General features: G+C 32.0%; 1 protein-coding gene across 1 annotated transcript in view; it reads left to right on the top strand.

Moving 5' to 3' along the window:
- The window catches only part of vn (membrane-bound neuregulin protein vein), a 150,294-nt gene extending 137,322 nt beyond the window's left edge, over positions 1 to 12,972 (top strand). The window contains exons 2-6 of the mRNA XM_088223674.1: positions 3,243 to 3,408; positions 6,006 to 6,145; positions 7,226 to 7,325; positions 7,897 to 7,955; positions 12,587 to 12,972. Of these exons, the coding sequence (XP_088079800.1) occupies positions 3,243 to 3,408; positions 6,006 to 6,145; positions 7,226 to 7,325; positions 7,897 to 7,955; positions 12,587 to 12,666 (545 nt within the window). The 3' untranslated portion in view covers positions 12,667 to 12,972. The remainder of the gene's footprint in view (positions 1 to 3,242; positions 3,409 to 6,005; positions 6,146 to 7,225; positions 7,326 to 7,896; positions 7,956 to 12,586) is intronic.
- Positions 12,973 to 18,202: the final 5,230 nt, after the last annotated feature.

The following is an 18,202-nucleotide window of genomic DNA, read 5'->3' as shown; positions in this document are numbered from 1 at the left end:
GGCATGGTTGAAATGATTTATTTATTTAAAATCGCGCTTTTACACTCCCTACCATAGTCTCTGGGCTGGCTTTTAAAACGTAAGACTGATCTTCTTACCTTCAAGTAACAAAAAAATACCAAGATAAGCTGCGGTTATTATACCAATGAACCTTTAGGCGCTGAAAAGGAAATAGTGATGGTGACGATGATGACTTATCAACAAAAAAAACTTGCAGTATGATTTTATTTTTCGTGATCTGGCAACATTACGCGGCCACTTCACGCGTAGCGAAAGTGGGACAAAGCGGGGAGATATTTTGACACAGTCCGATGTATTCAAATATGATTCTACGCTCTTTCTGAACTCTTCTTAATTCTATAATTCTTACAAACTAAATTAATTACGTGTGTTTTAAAATTAAATAAATCATTTAATTGTTCAGCCCCGGTCTCTAAGTTGCTTGCTTGTGATCCGCTCGTTAAATTTTGTCAACACTTTCTTTCATATCTATTGCAACAATAACTTTAGTAAATTAAGGCATGTATCACTCAGATTTGGGAGCTTGGCCGAGAAAAAAGAACTTGTTTTAAATTTCGACTTGCATTGGCACTGCGTTTTAAAATCCTTTAGAATTTTCTGAGCGGATATTTCAATTTCTCCCCCGTCTAGATTAAAATAGAAATGTATTTTATACGTGAACTGTTTATTTAAACTTAACCAAATAAAAACGATCTTGAGTTATGGTTTTATTTGTCACCACCGATAGCTTGCTAAGACTTTTTTTATTTAACCAAATACGTTTTACAATTATTATATTTTTTACCAATTTTTGGGTTTGTATTGCTAAAAAATATAAAATTCTGGTATTTACCAGAATTTTATAATTGCGCAACATGTTATGTGGATTTGATTAAGTGAGATAATTTGATAGAGCCTCGAATGACTAAACAATTTACATGCATACCCATATAAGATAATTTTATAAGCAAAAGGAGACACTTAAATTATTCAGGAGGCCATCCTACTTTCCATCAAAGGGTTTCCTTGTCAGTCAAGCCACACGAATTGTAAAAATAGTTAAGGAAGCATCATTTACTGTCTACAGGAATAAAAAAAGAGACAGGTTTATAAACAAACGGCAAAAATTTAAAAAATGAATTCCAGTATTTAACACTAAGCGTGATAACCGTCAGCTGAAAATTGGATGTTTTTTTTAACATAAAAAAATCAATATTCTGAAACTGCTTAACACATATAATTTAAAAAATTGCATTCATTTTGCTTATGTTTCTTTGTAATAAATACAAAAAATATATATATTCTGAACATGACAATTTTTAAATGTAGGTATACGTTCACAAACGACTATTATTCAAAAGCTTTTACGAGCTCCAACCACAACAATAAAGTGCAGATTTTACAAATGAATGCTCACGTAGTGGGAGTAGGCTGCTTTGTAAGTGGGCACGTGAGGTCCTTTCCTAATTTACTTTATTTCTCAGAATCTTTAATCAATTTACATTAGTAAATATTCAGAACATCAACGATTGCATGCATAAATGCCTCTGAATGCTTACACATTATGGACGTATCTGCACATGAACATATTTTTTATGTGCCCTGACTTAATGTTAATGAAGGCAATTACTACCGTAACTGGGCATATTGACCTCTGATGCGGTGCAAAAAATATTCACAATTCTATTCACAAATATTATCACAAAATGCTAATTCATGATTTAATTTTTGAACCAATGGGTAGGCACCTATATGGTTTGAGGGGATTTCTATTCGGGGTTATTTGATTATTCCGAATAAAATCTTCTCCAAATTTGTAAATCACCTAATTAATTTTAATCGCAACTTTAATCAATATAGAGGAGCAGAGGGTAATACCGTACAGCTTGTCCACCACATACCGCGAATTGCATCCGAGGACTTAAGTCTCCTTGACGGTGGCCACATACACCGAAAAATTTCTTGTTGCCGAACGAGAAAAGCTGCCCGAAGGAGATCTCTGTAATCTGTTAGCCTTAGCAACTTTGTGCTAGAAGAAGATAATCCAAAAGTACATAATATGCACTTCATTGGATTGAGAAAAGAAGGAAGTGAACTCTTCACTGACTGGGATTCAATTGATTGGACATGATCAATTCGCCGAAATGATTACAAAACTTTTTACAAACTCTGAACATCTTTTTGGAAGCCACCAGATCTGTATATCCAACAAGAGCTATAACAGGGCCACGGATAGTAGCTAGAAGCTCCATTCGGTAATCATAGAGAGGAGAAACGGACAAAACCACAGGATGTGTTCAGAAGATTGATTAGGATATCCGTAGCAGCACGAAAGGGAATCAACAATATTTTTTAAAAAACATTAAATTTACCATGACTTGATAAAAACTGAGTAGTCCAGTGATCGGGTATAACCTAAGAATATTTTAACAGCTGACGGATTAAAGGGAAAAAAATTCAAAAAAATTGCAATTTTAAAGAAGATTGCCAAGCATCAAAAAGAGCATTTAAAGACATTATGTTTATATCCAATTGACATATTCTTTCGGTTGGGAGTAGATGGACGCCACAAATAACAGATAAACGCTTTGTTGTTAAGTGGAAATTAGCGGATGAATGTACCTTTGTAAAAACTGTAATAAAGGTTTGATTGATATAATCATTTATTCATTTGTAAAAATTCCTTTAATCGCGCTTTGTTTAGCCTTGAAAGAATCTAAGAAATAAGACGAACGATGTACGAATTACACGCAAGTGTCTTGTGATTCCGTTCCTACTTTTTCAAATTATTAATTTTTAGGGTACCTATCGTGGTAGTCGCATATAAATAAGCTTTGGTCATGAAAAAAATGACTTTATTAAGGGTAAATTGGTACATAAAAGTAAGCATTGTACTAAATATATTCCAATAAAATAACGTTTAAAATTAAATGTACGGTATAACCCTCCGCTCCCCTACAGGAGTTCGAATCTTATGTACAAATAATAAAGGATTAAAAGTAAATTATATGATATATTTCACCTTAGAAAGGCTTAAATGTCCTACCCATTAAATCAATAATCAAATAACCTTTCAATATAGCCCTTTATATGATGTTCAATTGTAAATACCTAGTAAATCCATTATCCACTCTTACTTTCCCTTTTTTTAGATCTATTTTTTAATCAGTGCATACGTATGTGTTAGCTACTAATGCCATGTATCCTGTCAGCGCGTTGGTTAAAATTGTATTTTTTTTCAGTTGGGCGCCCCCCAGGGGTAGTAGGGCTCCGGCCGCAGCGGGTCACAGCGGGCTCCAGGGTCCGGCTGGCTTGTCAGGCTCGGGGGCGGCCTCCGCCCACGCTGGCGTGGTACCGCGATGGCCGCCCACTTCTCACCACCAACCGGATACGGCTGCAAGTCAAAAAGTCAGTATTTTCAGTTTATTTAGATTTTTGTTATTTATTGTCAATTCTCGAAGGAATTCCACTGTAATTATATCTGCATTGAGATAGCGGATATTGAATTCTCATTGAATGCAATGAAGAAAAATAAAGGAAATATTACTGTTATGGTGTACCCCATGTTACACTATTCCCCGCCTGACCGTGCGCTGCATTCGGTGTACCAATACAGGGCTCCGTGCACCATTGGGCTGCTATTCCGAACGCTCTCACGGCCGCGAGAGCGTTTGGAATAGCAGCGCTGGTGCAGATAGGAGCATGATGGTGAAAATAATTACTTTTTAATACTTATGTATCATACATGAGAGCCTCGCTAAGGGAGGAAATTAACATTTTATTTTGAAGAGAAAGGAGTTGGTTGGTAGCGGCGGTTTGAGCATGTAAAGCGAATGCTTTTTTTTTAACCATAGTTTAATTTTATTTATTTATGTATTTATTTACACCTTTTATCAAAAAACAATTTGACTTTCACTTTGCCCAGCTAACAAGGGTACATTCCCAGTTCCAAGCTAGGCAATCACATTCTAATATATGATAATAGTTAACAAATTAATGGAGAGTACAGACAAATAAAATATAAACTTATTCGTATACACATTTTGATACATATACATACACATATACACATATATACACATATATATATACACACATATATACACACACACATACACCCACCCATGCGCATACACATACATACATTCATAAAAACATAGACAATTTATTTATGCGAAACTTCATGGTTGCCATCTATAAATATATATTTTTTAATTATTCCTTTTTTTTTTTTTTTTCGACATCCAGTAAGAATCTCCAATCCGTGGCATGCATCAAATTTTTTGACTCCCTATGACCAATGTCATGAAAGAGCGAGGTCAACACCTTCCGCAACTTGACAACACTCCCGTCTTTCCACGATTCTGGCAAAAGGTTATGGACCTTTTTGCCTACGTAATATTGTTGTCTCGATGCCAGAACAGTGTTGACCCCTTCACTTAGTATCAGATCCCTATTAGAGTATTTTGTATTATGGTTGTAGTTGACGCTTGGGTAAATGTCTCTATTTGTGTGTGTAACCACTACCGTTCTCAATATATACTGTAAGAAACGTGCGGGATTTTGGATAAATCTATTTTGATTTGAAAGACGAGAGCGTATGGAAAACAATTGATTGTGAAGTAAAGTAAAACTATCATTTAATGTTTTTTTTAATAAAACATTTTTCATTTTATTTTTCACTTATACAACCTGTCCCAAAATTCAACAATAAGCGGGCACCAGCGAGTGGACATGCTCATGACTACTCAAGAAAAAAAAATTAAAAAAAACATTTTTTTTACTTACAAAAAAATATATAAAATGCTTCGAAAATTAACACTCACTATTATTTTGCTCCCTAAACTATTTTGAACTACCCTGACCAAAATTTTTAAAATATTTCTGGTTTTTTTTTGTATCGGCAACCTAAGTAGCACTGCTATCTACCACAATCCTTAGAAATCCCTGAATTCTGAAATTCTAAGAATTTGTAACAAAAAACTAATGAGCACATAGTAAAGGTAATTACTATCAACAACAGCAATTAATGAAATTTGGTTTTTGTTTAGAAATAGTACGCATGTTTTTTTAAGTGGCTAGTTTTACTAGAATATTATACCATTTTTGAATCTTGGTTAGTTGCGCTAGTTTTTTAAAAAACTAGCCATATTAGGGTCAATCCTTTTTTATACCACGATGCGTGAAAGTAAACTGAAAAAAAAATATTTGAAAATTTTAGGGTTTTTTTTTTGTGCAAACAACAGGTATAAATATTTTATTTATTTTGGATACAAACAGATGTACTGGTGAAATGTTTATAATTAGAGACTTTTAAAAAAAAAATCAAATTAATAGTGAGTCTTGTTATCTAATTGGATAAATTCACTTAATTTAAATAAAATAAAGCGACGGAACAATATAAAAAATAAAATGATGAGTACATAATTGAAACAATGTTATTAAATATTTGTATATAACCACTTTCCGACTTTTCTATGTTTACCGGTTTCAAGACGTACCCGTCTCTTTGTCTGGACAATTTTTTAAATTTAATTTAATTCATTTTCCAAGTTAAGTTTAGAAAGAGGAACATTTATTGAATGATGCAACATTGAATGGAATGCAGAATGTTTTTGGGAAGTAGGGTGGTTGGATGAGTTATCAATGACGATATTCGTGTGAGTTAGTTTTCAGAAAATGTTAAATTCTATTTCATTATTGATGTTCATTAATGTTGAATGTAGAAAATTTAATTTATTGTCTTTTTAGACTTCTAAGGTGAATTTAATTTTGTCATCAAAAGTATTTATAAAATTAAGAAATGAAGTTAATAATTAGTCTAAATACAAAACAATACCACAAGTAATATAAAATATTTTTTTATTTTGTTAAATATCTTCATTTTCAACTTGTGCAACACTCATTCACCATACTTAAAAATATCCGAGTTTAGCATTTCTCACAAAAATGTTAATAACTATTAAATTCATTGTAAAATATTTTGAACAATTTTGTGTTTACAGGCGGCGCTCAACATTGGTGATAAGCAACGCACGACCCGAGGACTCGGGAATCTACGAGTGTCGGGCTGTGGAAGCGGGAGCTCGTCCTGCCATATCTCGGGCAAACCTCACGGTGCAGCCTGACCCTAGTACAGATAGTGGTAAGTTCATCTAATAACATTGATTTGGGTATCTAGATGCTCGAAAATCAACAGTGACGAGACAGGTGATGAATTGGGGAGGCTGGGAGCTGAGACAGCCTCAATAGACCCTGAGCCCTATTGTGTTGCCCGAATGTGCTGCTGCTGATGAACTTAGGTCATGGGTCCGGAAGTAGAGCATAATGCTCTGGAAAAAAATACCTGTTCAGAACCATGCAAATAAAGTAATAAGATCATGCAAGCAAACGACCTAATAAAGCTCAGCTGAAATCAAATGAGGGGGATCACTAGAGCCCTTACAGGGCACCGCAGATTAAATAATCACCTTGCTAGAATAAACCTTTCTGAAACTTCTAGGTGTAGGTTATGCAGTTTAGATGAAGAAACACCTATACACACTCGGTGAATGTCATCCTTTATATCACAAAAGAAGCCGCATCCTCAGGGGAGCAGGTTAAACCTGAGGATCTTAGAGAGCTTGTCCCCTTCATTAATAGCCTGATACTTAAAGGATCTGGGCTTGGAAGGGGACATTAATCAGTTTGAGAACACTAGCCTCCACTTCAGCAGCCAGGATTTTTAAAGTCCTGGGCTCGGAAGGCAGGAACTAATTTACAGGGACCCACCACAATATATATTATATACAGGTTGCAGTGAAGTCAAGAGCTCATCTAGAAACCCATTTGTGTACTGCTGTTACGTATTTACGATCCCGGCTTTTTTCGTTTTCCTACATCTTGTTATACAAGCCTCTTCGATTATGTAGACTTTTGACATAACCAGACTTCAAGGTTTAACTATGCCAAGCTTTTCTTGGCCGTCCTATTTTAGTATTCACTCTTGCAATATATTTATCATTTTATTATTAACAATATTTTAAGTAGGCATGTCTAAATATTTCTAAGCAAAGGCTGGGATACCGAGACTTCAGCATTCCTTCTTAAAAATGTTCTCCAGTATTTGAATATAAAATATGTAAATATTCATGAACCATTGAAAAATAATACCAATTTAATTTTTTAATAGTACTAATACATTTTGTAACATACAACATGACCTAATAAAAAAAATGTATTTCAGCAATATCAGGAGCACCCTGCCCAATGGCAGATCCCAGCTCCTACTGCCTAAATGGAGGGACTTGCCTTTTCTTCGAAGCAGTTAGAGAAGCTGCATGCAAGTAATTAGAATTTTAACTTTTAAATCATTCACTTTACAAAGACATAACATTTTAATGTAATATTATTTGTTCTGAATCTTAGTTGGCTTCTGGTAAATCAGAAGGGAAAGGCGCAATTTACCGATATGTGATAAACAACATCCTATTTTCTTATATTATAACACTAGATTAGATTTTTTTTTCAATACAGGCATTAATACATTAGATTTAAGGTACCTAAATATCAGCAGATGAATTTGGATGAGATTCAAACTTAAACAGGTCAATATGTTTACATTAAAATCAATTTATTTCCTAAAGCCTAACGAAAACAAAATGTTATGTACCCACTCTCTTTACATACAGGAATATATCATTGATTTCTACTTTATTATGCTTTATCCTAAAAAAACATTGTACTATCTTCATCTAGATTGTAGGTAAAAATAATATATAATATTAATTAATTGTTTTTTTTATGTTAATTGTGAATATGTACCAGCTTGATTGCAAATCAAATTGAATCTTTAAAATGAACAAGATATTTTATCCATACTTATACATTATAATGCAAGTATTGTTCTATTTACAGGTGTCCAGAGGGGTTCAATGGTCAAAGATGTGAAAACAAGGATGTTTCTAACCGCAGCAGTATGTATCATTCCTACACCTGCAAACTGGGTTTATCAACATCTTACTACTGCTAATTATAAACATAAATGTTTTCCAAAAATCATACACATTTGATTTCCATAAAGAAAATGTATATGTTACATGAAAGAAAAGACAATTACAGGAAAATCAAATTAAATATGTGATTTCCTTCATATGCTTTCACCAACCTATTCTTTTGTACCATAAATTTCAATTATAAACATTCTTGGAGTATCTGTGAAAATTCAGTGACTTTTAAACAATTTTTTTGTGAAGTGTTAAAAATGAATAAGAACAATGTTTATTGGCTTAATCAGATTACTCCAATCAAGTGTTTGGTTTATGAAAGAAACTTATTGCAGTGAACGCAGTCACGGAATATTCCAAAGTGCAAATATGTACATATACATATAATATATCGACGGTTAATGAATTCGGTTTTATATGAATAAGTATTTAATTATTATTATTTGTACAAATCTGTAAAGTGGACGATATGAAAATAGTCACGACAGTCACAAACTAGTTTTGTGACTAGTAATAATAATAAATTATAATATGGAAGAGAGTAAAGTCTCTTAACTGCTTATGAACAGTATTAACTTTTTTACTCTAACTTCAAGTGATAGCGGATTGGTATTCTTATGTGAGATATATTATTTTAGGGGATACTAAACCATTCTTATCACAAAAATTAAAAAACCCAAATACCTTTTATATATATATGACGGGACCGATAGTTTCATTTTTTCTTGTTTTTATTACAGTAATTTGTTATGGTTTTGTACAAATTCCTATAATTTTTGTTATACATTTTTAATATGTAATTAAAATTATTTATTTATGTCAATGAGAGAAAACAGAATACACAGAAAAATGAGATTCTCACAACAAATAGTAAGTTCTGAAATGCGGGTCAGCTCTACTGTACATTGTTATGTTCTTTTTGTACCAACATCACTAATAAAAAGACGAGTATCAAATGAAACTGAATCACATAACTTGGTTTTATTTTATCAACAAAAAGTCCAGACCTTACTCGGGAAGCTTTCCTCCTTTAGCAGCCAAATATTTGTAAGGACGCCATGGTGGGTAAATATTTTATAGGATATTTCACTTAAAAAGGTATTATATTTTTCACATTTTACAAGAAATTTTGTGTGCACTAAATGTATTAATAAAACAAATTAACAATTATAATAAAAGTAATATTGTGCTCACTTATTTACTTACTAATGTGTAGATATAATAACATGTAGTGTGTAGTTGCGATAATATTACAATTTAACAATGTGTTTTCAATTAAAGAACCCAAGTTTTACTTAGTATTTGTTGTGAGACGCACTTAACATAATTACGTATCACTAATAACTATATTTTGCTTTTGCTGTTTCCTATCTGAATTCTTATACCTTATACAGGTTTTAAAAAATGTAAGGATTTATAAACTTTTCTATATATCTGTAATGATATTTCTCTGTGAACTTTTCACCTTAATAGTTTTTTCAAAACTGTCTTTTTTTTTATTTTGCCAAGGCGAATTTAAACAGTTTCTATGATAACCTTATTAAATACCTACTTCATCATCATCATCAGCTGTCCTGTGTCCAATGGTGGACAAAGGCCTCCCCCTTAGATCTCCACATCTCCCTATCCTGAGGCCTGCTGACACGAACATAATTATGCAGAAAACAGCCAGTCCACTTTTTTTTAAATGAGATACTGATGTTATCGGGTGCAAAAAGATCAATTCTATGTTCTGCTAAAAACAGCCAGGCCACTTTCATACAAAAACTGTAATAATCACCTTCTGAAAATAGTGTTGAACACAAAAACGACATTTCTCAATTTGCAAAAAAAAACCCACATCATTAGAAAAGTCTTACTGTATTGATGCTTAATTACAACACATTCAACAGAAAACTGCCAGAGTCAACTTCAGCAATCCATTTTTTTATAATCAGCAGAAAATGTCCACCTACACATTTATACCTGTCGTAGAAACAAAGCAAAAAAAATTGTTTCAATTTTTTTTTTTAAATTACAGTGACTATTAAAAAACTATTTTTTGTTAAAGAATTCACTTAGATTACATTTAAAAAATCAGTTTGGTGTTTTTCCTCACTTGATATTATTTTTAAGGACTACAAGTTTTAGGGGCCATCGACCCTTGGTTCCATTCAACAAACTTATCTAAGAGATTGAGCTCGAATATTAGTAGGTTATGAACTGTTCTCTGTAGCACAAATAGCCATCTATTCTAAATTAATGCTGTGGGAAGTCCATGGTGCGGATGCGGTCTGGACTACAAGACTCCAGAGCACATATTACTTGGTTGTCCAATAAGAGACAGATATAGTATGTTCTCCTCCTTACCCTATTATTCATCACTCCTTTCCATCCTTGAGCCTGAAATTATTGGTGGATAGTATATGGTGATATTGGAAGATTCTTGTCAGAAAATGAGCATTAAGGTTTCTTCAGCTTCTTTCATTTTTACACAATCATATTGATAATTATTATTATTTAAACACTTTATATACATATACAGTTTACATAGGTACATATACATAAGGGCGGGCATATTGCCTTAAGGCAATTTCTTCCACCTACCCAAACGGTTCAACTTGAGAAAATCAGTGGTATATAAACATATTGTTGGTTTATCAATAATTTCATTAATTTTTAAATTTTTACTAATTCCATATACATTATATTTTACCCTTGGTAGAAATCATCCTTTTTAGGATGAGATGCCTTTAAAAAAAACCTGAAATGAAAAAATCCTAGGAGGTATCAAAAAATATTTCAACTTACTGATGGGAGGATTAATGCCTCCAGAAATCTAGTTCTCTTAAATAAGTTAAAGTGGATAAATACGTTCATAAGTATTATAATTTTATAAATTGATTAATTAAAAAATATCCGTAATAAAAAAACATGCTTTGATAAAAAATGTCACCTCATGCATTCAGACTTTGTTGAGGTATCATTCAATCTTTGGATTTGCCAGCGTTGCCAACCTCCATCAAGCTAAAATCGGTAGATGCTGAAAAATAAATCTCTTAATTTCGGTAGATTTGTTATCAGCTAGGATCGTTTCCTAAAAAAATAATTCTGCTGTTACTTCTGACGGGCCACGCTGCCAAAAACTGTTATTTAAGAGACAGTATCACATTGTTTCATTTTCATGGGGAGAGGGATGGCCACGATTTTGCTACATTGTGTTTTAAACTTGGTAGAATTACCATCGAATTTGGTAGATTGCTCCCAAAATCGATAAAGTTGGCAATGCTGGATCTGGCTGTTTTCTCCAAAATTCATGTTTCAGGTTGTGTGGTCATCCAGACTTAAAAATTCACCAAAATCCCATAAACACATAATGAAATTATTTTTTGAGTTATTATAATAAATGAATTAAGCGATTTTTTACAATTAAGTACCCTAATACAAAATAATATATTATGTTAAATACATAATGACACAGAATACATCAAAGTTTTACTAGAGCTGGCTGTTTTCTGTAAAATGTACATCTTAGGTTAGACTTTAAAAATCATTAAAACTGGTCAAATGCGTAATTAATTTTTTTTTTAAATAAAATTAACAAAGGTATGCATTATTTACCATTTGTGAAGTAAAAAACATTCTAACTGTTGGGTAGATTTGATTATTCACTTTTTTCTCAAAAGTGTTATTTTCTCAGTTTCACTTTTTTATGGCTGGCTGCTTTGTTCTGGGTTATCATTTCAGGATTTTTAGTCCATCTAGAGTCTGTAGTTCTGGCTATAAGACCAACCCAGCTCCATTTCTTTTTTACCTACTTATTTACTGTAAAATAAAATTACAGTAGGGACTTATAAATATGTTATGGATAACAATGTTATCATACAATATTGCAGGAAAAACTCTAATATTCCAAAATCTTACTTGATAAGTGTGGAATTAGTGGCTGCATTCTACAAGCTTCTAAATCTAACCTTTACAATACAGAAGCTCTATGTAAATAATTTACTATCGTTGGACAAGCAGATGCATGTCAGGATATGATGCAATACTAAATTTGAAAAGGGCACCAATAAAAGTTATACCTACCTAAATGAAATATATCTTCTTTTTTTTTTCTTACCATACCTACTCTCGATCCTCGATGATGAGGCTACTGACCATCTTAACTGCTAACTATATATACATAATAAACTAAAAAAATAAGTACGGAAAAATCTATGCTAATCTATTCTGGTGTGTTTTTAGTAGCATGCACAAATCACTAACAAGAACATGCAGAATGGCGGTGATCGGGACCACTAGTAACGTGTAGTGGTTATGATAATATATGCACTGAACTTTAGTGTTTTGAAATGATTTTACTTTTTATTTCATGCAAGGAACAATTTGTGATATTTCAAAGTTATTACTGAAATGTCGACTATTTAAATAATGTTCATTCTGTTAAACAATAATTTTCCATTTAACTGATCATCTGCTATATTTCGAAGCCTCGACATTTCATTCACCATTTCTGACTCGGCTTAGTGTCCGAGTCCGATATTATTATATTTACAGGTTTAGATTACAAATATTAGCTATTACTACTTTTAATTTAAAATTCCATGTTTTTATTTCAGGTGAAGACATTTCTCCATGGTCATTTGATGCTACATCGGAGTCTCTGTTGCAGATTAGAAGCTTTAAAAGGAGAATTTAAAATATATTTTACGCATAAATCATGCAACATTTCCATCGTATCTTTACAGGAGTAAAATATGTTTTACTATAATGTAATTTGGTAAAAAAAAAGTCTTAATTGGAGATGTTAGGAAGAGTCAGAGATGCCATGGAATTATAAAAGCATGGATATCAGTTTGAAATGCTAAGACAAACAACATACCAAAAAATTAAGATATGAACTCGTTTTTGCTGCAATGTAATTGTTTTATTGTGTTAAGGTTATTATGAAAATATTTAATGTGGTTCACAATAATAAATATTGAAAGTATGCTTCCATAGTACATATATTGCATTTTTTCATTGTTTTTTGTTTCATTCATTTTGAAATGTTGCCATGCAGTTTTTCTTATTTAGGAAACAATATATAATATGGTAAAATGTAGTTGTTTGTTATTTACTTGTTGATGATAATAGTGCAGACTGTTATGATTTTTAAAATGCAAATACCTGCACATTTATTATCAATGGGTAAAATTCTAATTTGATTTAATCAGATAAATGGGTAAATTATTTACAATTTGAAAGCATAAGTACCACTTCTACCTTAGCTTGGTATTGAATAAATACAATCCTAATGGCAGCTTTGTAAAATAGGTTCAGAGGATATTGCCTCTATCTCCTAAAATAAAAATTAAAACATATATGCCTTCCTCCATATTTTTGTGCATCTTCTCATGCATGAACAGTGATTATTGAATAAAAATATTCACTTTAAGGTGCCGTGCCAGCTCATCCTATCTTCCCTAGCTTCTATATCCAACATTATTCTCAAAATAAATATTTTGCACTTTCATCCATTCACTAAACTTAGCAATTAAAAAATATTTTAATTAAGTTGTGGTAGAGTGGGGTTCACACCTGGACATCAGACCCAAGAGTCTGTGACACCACGACGAGACCCTTTGTTATTTAGTTCTTTGTTTGTTTTTATTCTCTATGAATCTCAACATTTATGGCACAAAGGTTTAATGCACATTGGCATTTGAATTTCATTTCCACAGCATTCAGGGTACTTATTATCAACAAGTTATAATCCTTATGAAATAAATGATCTGTAATGAGAATTCTAAGAATGCCTTTATAGGACAATTATTTACCTTCACATAAGGGTTATATATTATTTGTATACCTAAATTGCTATTTGCATATTTTATAAATTAGGTGCATTTCTTTTTTTCATAAATATTATGCAAAAATAAATTATAATTAAAACACCAAAATTATAGAAACTTGTTCAAAAGACTGAAATTGGTAATGAAGTATTTGTATCTACTTTTAAAAATAAATACTATGTAATGAAATGTGTTTATTCAGATAGTTATACAAAACATTAATTTAGTGATTCCTCGACTAATACATAATACAATAATTATTTCAAAATAAAATACACAATTGTATTCAATAATAATGTCAACAAATTGTTTGTTATTAATTTTTATTTATATGCATGTTTTACATACAATATGTTGTTAATCATTAAGTTTACGGTTTTTAAACAAAGAGTTCCTTGTAGAATATTTTACAAATACTCACTTAACAGGAAGGAGTTAATCAAACCAAATTCGTTTTTTTCTGGGGAATTGAATAATAAAAATGTCAATTCTGCCCTGCTCATTTTTTTTTGTACAGAGTAAAGGGAAAAAACATATTTTTCTTAAAGTGATGCAGTTTTAATCTCACAGTCAATCATTTGATTGATTAATGCGCATGCTTTTAGCTTTTTCATAGAATTTTTTAGACCTCCGCAAAAGAAAAGGAAGTCCTTAGAAAATTTGTAACCTAATAAACCCACTCCATTTGTAACAAAGTAACATAATGAACCCGCTCCGATTATTAGCAGATTTGTCTTAAGATGATATTTTTTTATATCAAAATACACTAGATTTTAGTAATTTATGAAAATAATATTAATAATTAATATTTTTAATTTAAAATAAATAATTACCATACTATTTTATTTGTGTAAATTTAAAATTTGACGAATGTTTTAGTTTTGATGCTATTAAAAAAAACATTATAACAAAATTAAATAGTGAACAAATCATGTATTTATGTTCACGGTGGAATGAGTTGACTATGGATATCATGACAATTATAAACAATTTTATTAATTAATATATCTAGATAGATATATATATATATAAAAGGCAATGTTCGTATGTGTGTCCTCGATAGACTAAATAACTACTCGACCGATTTATGATATTAATGAAAGGCTTTGCTCTGGGAATGTTTATAGCCATAGAATTATAATATATAAGAAGGCGCGTAGAATCATGTTTGCATACATCGCACTGTGTCCAAAAATCTGACATCATGCCTGCGCGCATGCGTAAAGTAGCGGCGTAATTTTGCTAGACTGCGAACAATTTATTCACACAACACGAATATAAGATCATTTTGTGTATTATGTTATATTTTACCACAGAAAATATTTTACTGACTGGACTATAAAAAAAAACATGTACTTTTATTAGGCAAACATAAAAAAATAATTTAATGATTATTAGTGATTACTTAGTAATTTAATAAATTAATACCATTTAATATTATTCTAAGGTTTATTAATAGAAAGCCGGGTAAAAAAATCGACCACCCTGGCAATATTCGCAAAATGTCTAAATTGTCTACATTATTTTATTTAACAATCTGACAGATGGTAAAATAGTCGAATTCTTAAATAATATCCATAGAATATCTTAATTCTATGATAATATTATTTGTGAATTTGCTACTTACACATGAAATGTGATCCCACCCTATTCCCTTTTAATCCCAGCAGTGTTTTGACACTTACGAACAACACAAAACGCCATAATTGAATTTAAATTGGCAGATGCGTACTAAGCGACATCTACAGAGTAACTAATCGCAGCGTCCGTGGTTTCTGTATCATTATAATTCTATGTTTATAGCTCTTAAAATCTTCGATCTGGTCAGTAGAAAAAAAGTTAAAAGCATAAATATTTCATCCATCGACCACTAGGGCTGCATTCGACAAGAATGCATATATCTACTAAAAAAATGGGAGGGTGTTATTCTTTTGTAATTAGAAAAAGTTTGTATTTCAATAACATTCCTTTTTTATGGATCCCAATCAGAATTTTTTTATATCATTTGTTTCTTTTTACTGGATTTTTGGTAATGCTAAATTAATATTATCTGTCATTTGATTCATTTTTGACAATCATATTCCAACATTAAGTGCACCCCTGTTGGTAAAAAGAGCAGAGTTTGACAGGTTTGACATTTACAAAAGAAATATTCTATATTTTAATATTAATCATTTTAAGCTTTGGTATTCAATCATAAAAGAGTACCTATCTAGGTACCTACTTACCAATGAAAAGTTACTGAAAGGAACTAGAACCATTGAAAAACCCTTAATAGGGCCCAGTTTTATCTGTTGTCTTCAGATGTATTGCAAGGTAATGACAGATAATAGCCAATTAAAGCTTTTTTTAAAAATTAATAAAGCATCTCATATTTTAAAAGTTTATTTAAATTATGTAGGAATCACGCCAAAATAATATGTATGTAAGAGATTTTTTTATTAATGAAAAAAAAACAAAAAAACTTTTGTTGGCTCTTTTATAAAGTTGCTACATGTTGCTTAGAAATTTTCCTTTCCAAATTACCGAAAAACTTATGAGGATTTTAAAGCAAAACAATGTCTGAAAATCAATTTTAGCTCGTTTTCACCATCATCATCATCATCCCCCTTCCGCACCCAGTGGTGCATAGGGCACTGGACTGGTAAATCAATTGCAGTTTAGTTCGATCATCTGTTACATGAAGGTAAGGTGCTCAATCTTAAGCTTCAGATGCCTGGCGTCCAGGAATAATGAAATATTGCAGTTTAAAGAACCCTTAACACTTTCCAGGCCATGCACGAACCTAACTCGGCCTTCTATCCATCCAGGACTGTTCGTGTTGACATTTTCGGCTAATCAGCCGAACACGAACTGTGTTCAGGGTTCAGGTTCGGTTTAAATATTTTTACTCTCAAAATCACATATCCTGTTTGTGATCTGACAAGTTTAGAGTGAAGTGTTTTTTAAAGAGTAGTACACACACACACAAAATGGTCACGGTCTAATAAATCCTTTTTATACGGCATGTGATTTAGTGCTTCAATAGCTACGCAATTTTGGCAGGTGATAGAGGTTTGTGCGGAAATGGGTAAATAACAAAAAACCGATTGGGTTCAATGGATATAGAATCTCTTATCAATGATGATGACAAAAAATAAAATATATTTCATATTAGATTATGCGTGGTTTTATTTTTAAAACATAAAAATAAATTATTATTTTAATAGAATACAAAAAGAACTACCTCAATATATGGAATGGTTATAGAAATGTGAATATATGCCATAAAGCCTAGCCAGGTGGGGTATTTTAATAAAAAGTAGGCGGTTAATTGGGAGATATTTGCGTCTCAAACTGCATTCGGACACAGCCGGATAAGCTTAGCACGCAAATTTGTGGCCTGGGCTGGTATTCCGAACGCATTTATAGCGCGGTATAGTGCATTTTTACGTACTAAATACGGCTGTACCGCGCTATAAATGCATTGGGAATACCAGCCCTGATGTGTTCAAATCAATAGTTCACGTCCACTCCAGGAATCGTACCCAGGACTTCAAGAATGGTAGGTGAATGCATCGACCACTACACAACAAAGCGGACTTATCTCCACTCGACTTGCTTTGTCAGGATTTTTACCTAAGAGCAGCCGTCGAGTGGAAAACACTCGTCCAGGGTTCTATTCCACACACAGAACCGTATCCTTTCTGTTGCCTTCCACCTTTCTTAAACAGGAGATTTTGCTTTTTATAGTTTTCTGACACCATTTTTTTATTGATCAGTTTCATTTCTACATTCTTATTTTCACTAATCCTCTTAATCTGTTTTGCATCAAAAAAAGGGAGGCTACTTTGCATCCCATTCCATAATGGCATCATTTGTAATAAAATCCAATGTAATTTATGTACTCCACTGAAGCTGGTTCCCCATTTATCTAAGTAGTTAAACGTTTGTCTACACAAGAATATGCTAAGAAAGAAGTACACAAAAAAATTGTAGTGGAAGTGGTTTTGTAATAAACATTTTTAAATTTGTAAAATTATGGAGTAAAAACTTTTTTTTTTTTAAATCTATAAAATGATTAAGGTAGGTACCTACATACATTTTTATAATTGAAAAAAACAAGTCAGTTTTAAAAGCCAAAGGGACACCTTCAAAAACCCAAAATGACAGGACTGTCCCATTCAAAACGGGATGTATGGCCACCCAAATGTTTTATACCCACATAAGACCTATATGCAATTAAAGTAGCGAATTAACTGATGTAATAATTACAATGCCCTTTGTCAATAGGAAAAAAAATCTATACATTCTTTATTAGGCAGGCCCAATCCAAAGCTTACAAGCCGCGAGGTTTTTTGTGCGGTCCACGGTAGTACCAGTATACATATAGTGTAATGTCAAAGTTTAGTCAATAGAACA

The sequence above is a fragment of the Micrasema longulum genome, unplaced genomic scaffold (genome assembly GCF_059751315.1).
Source record: "Micrasema longulum isolate JH-2025_06_02 unplaced genomic scaffold, ASM5975131v1 h1tg000024l, whole genome shotgun sequence".
NCBI classification, from domain to species: domain Eukaryota; kingdom Metazoa; phylum Arthropoda; class Insecta; order Trichoptera; family Brachycentridae; genus Micrasema; species Micrasema longulum.
The sequence above is the reverse complement of the archived record's forward strand: the minus strand, read 5'-3'. Positions and strand labels throughout refer to the sequence as shown.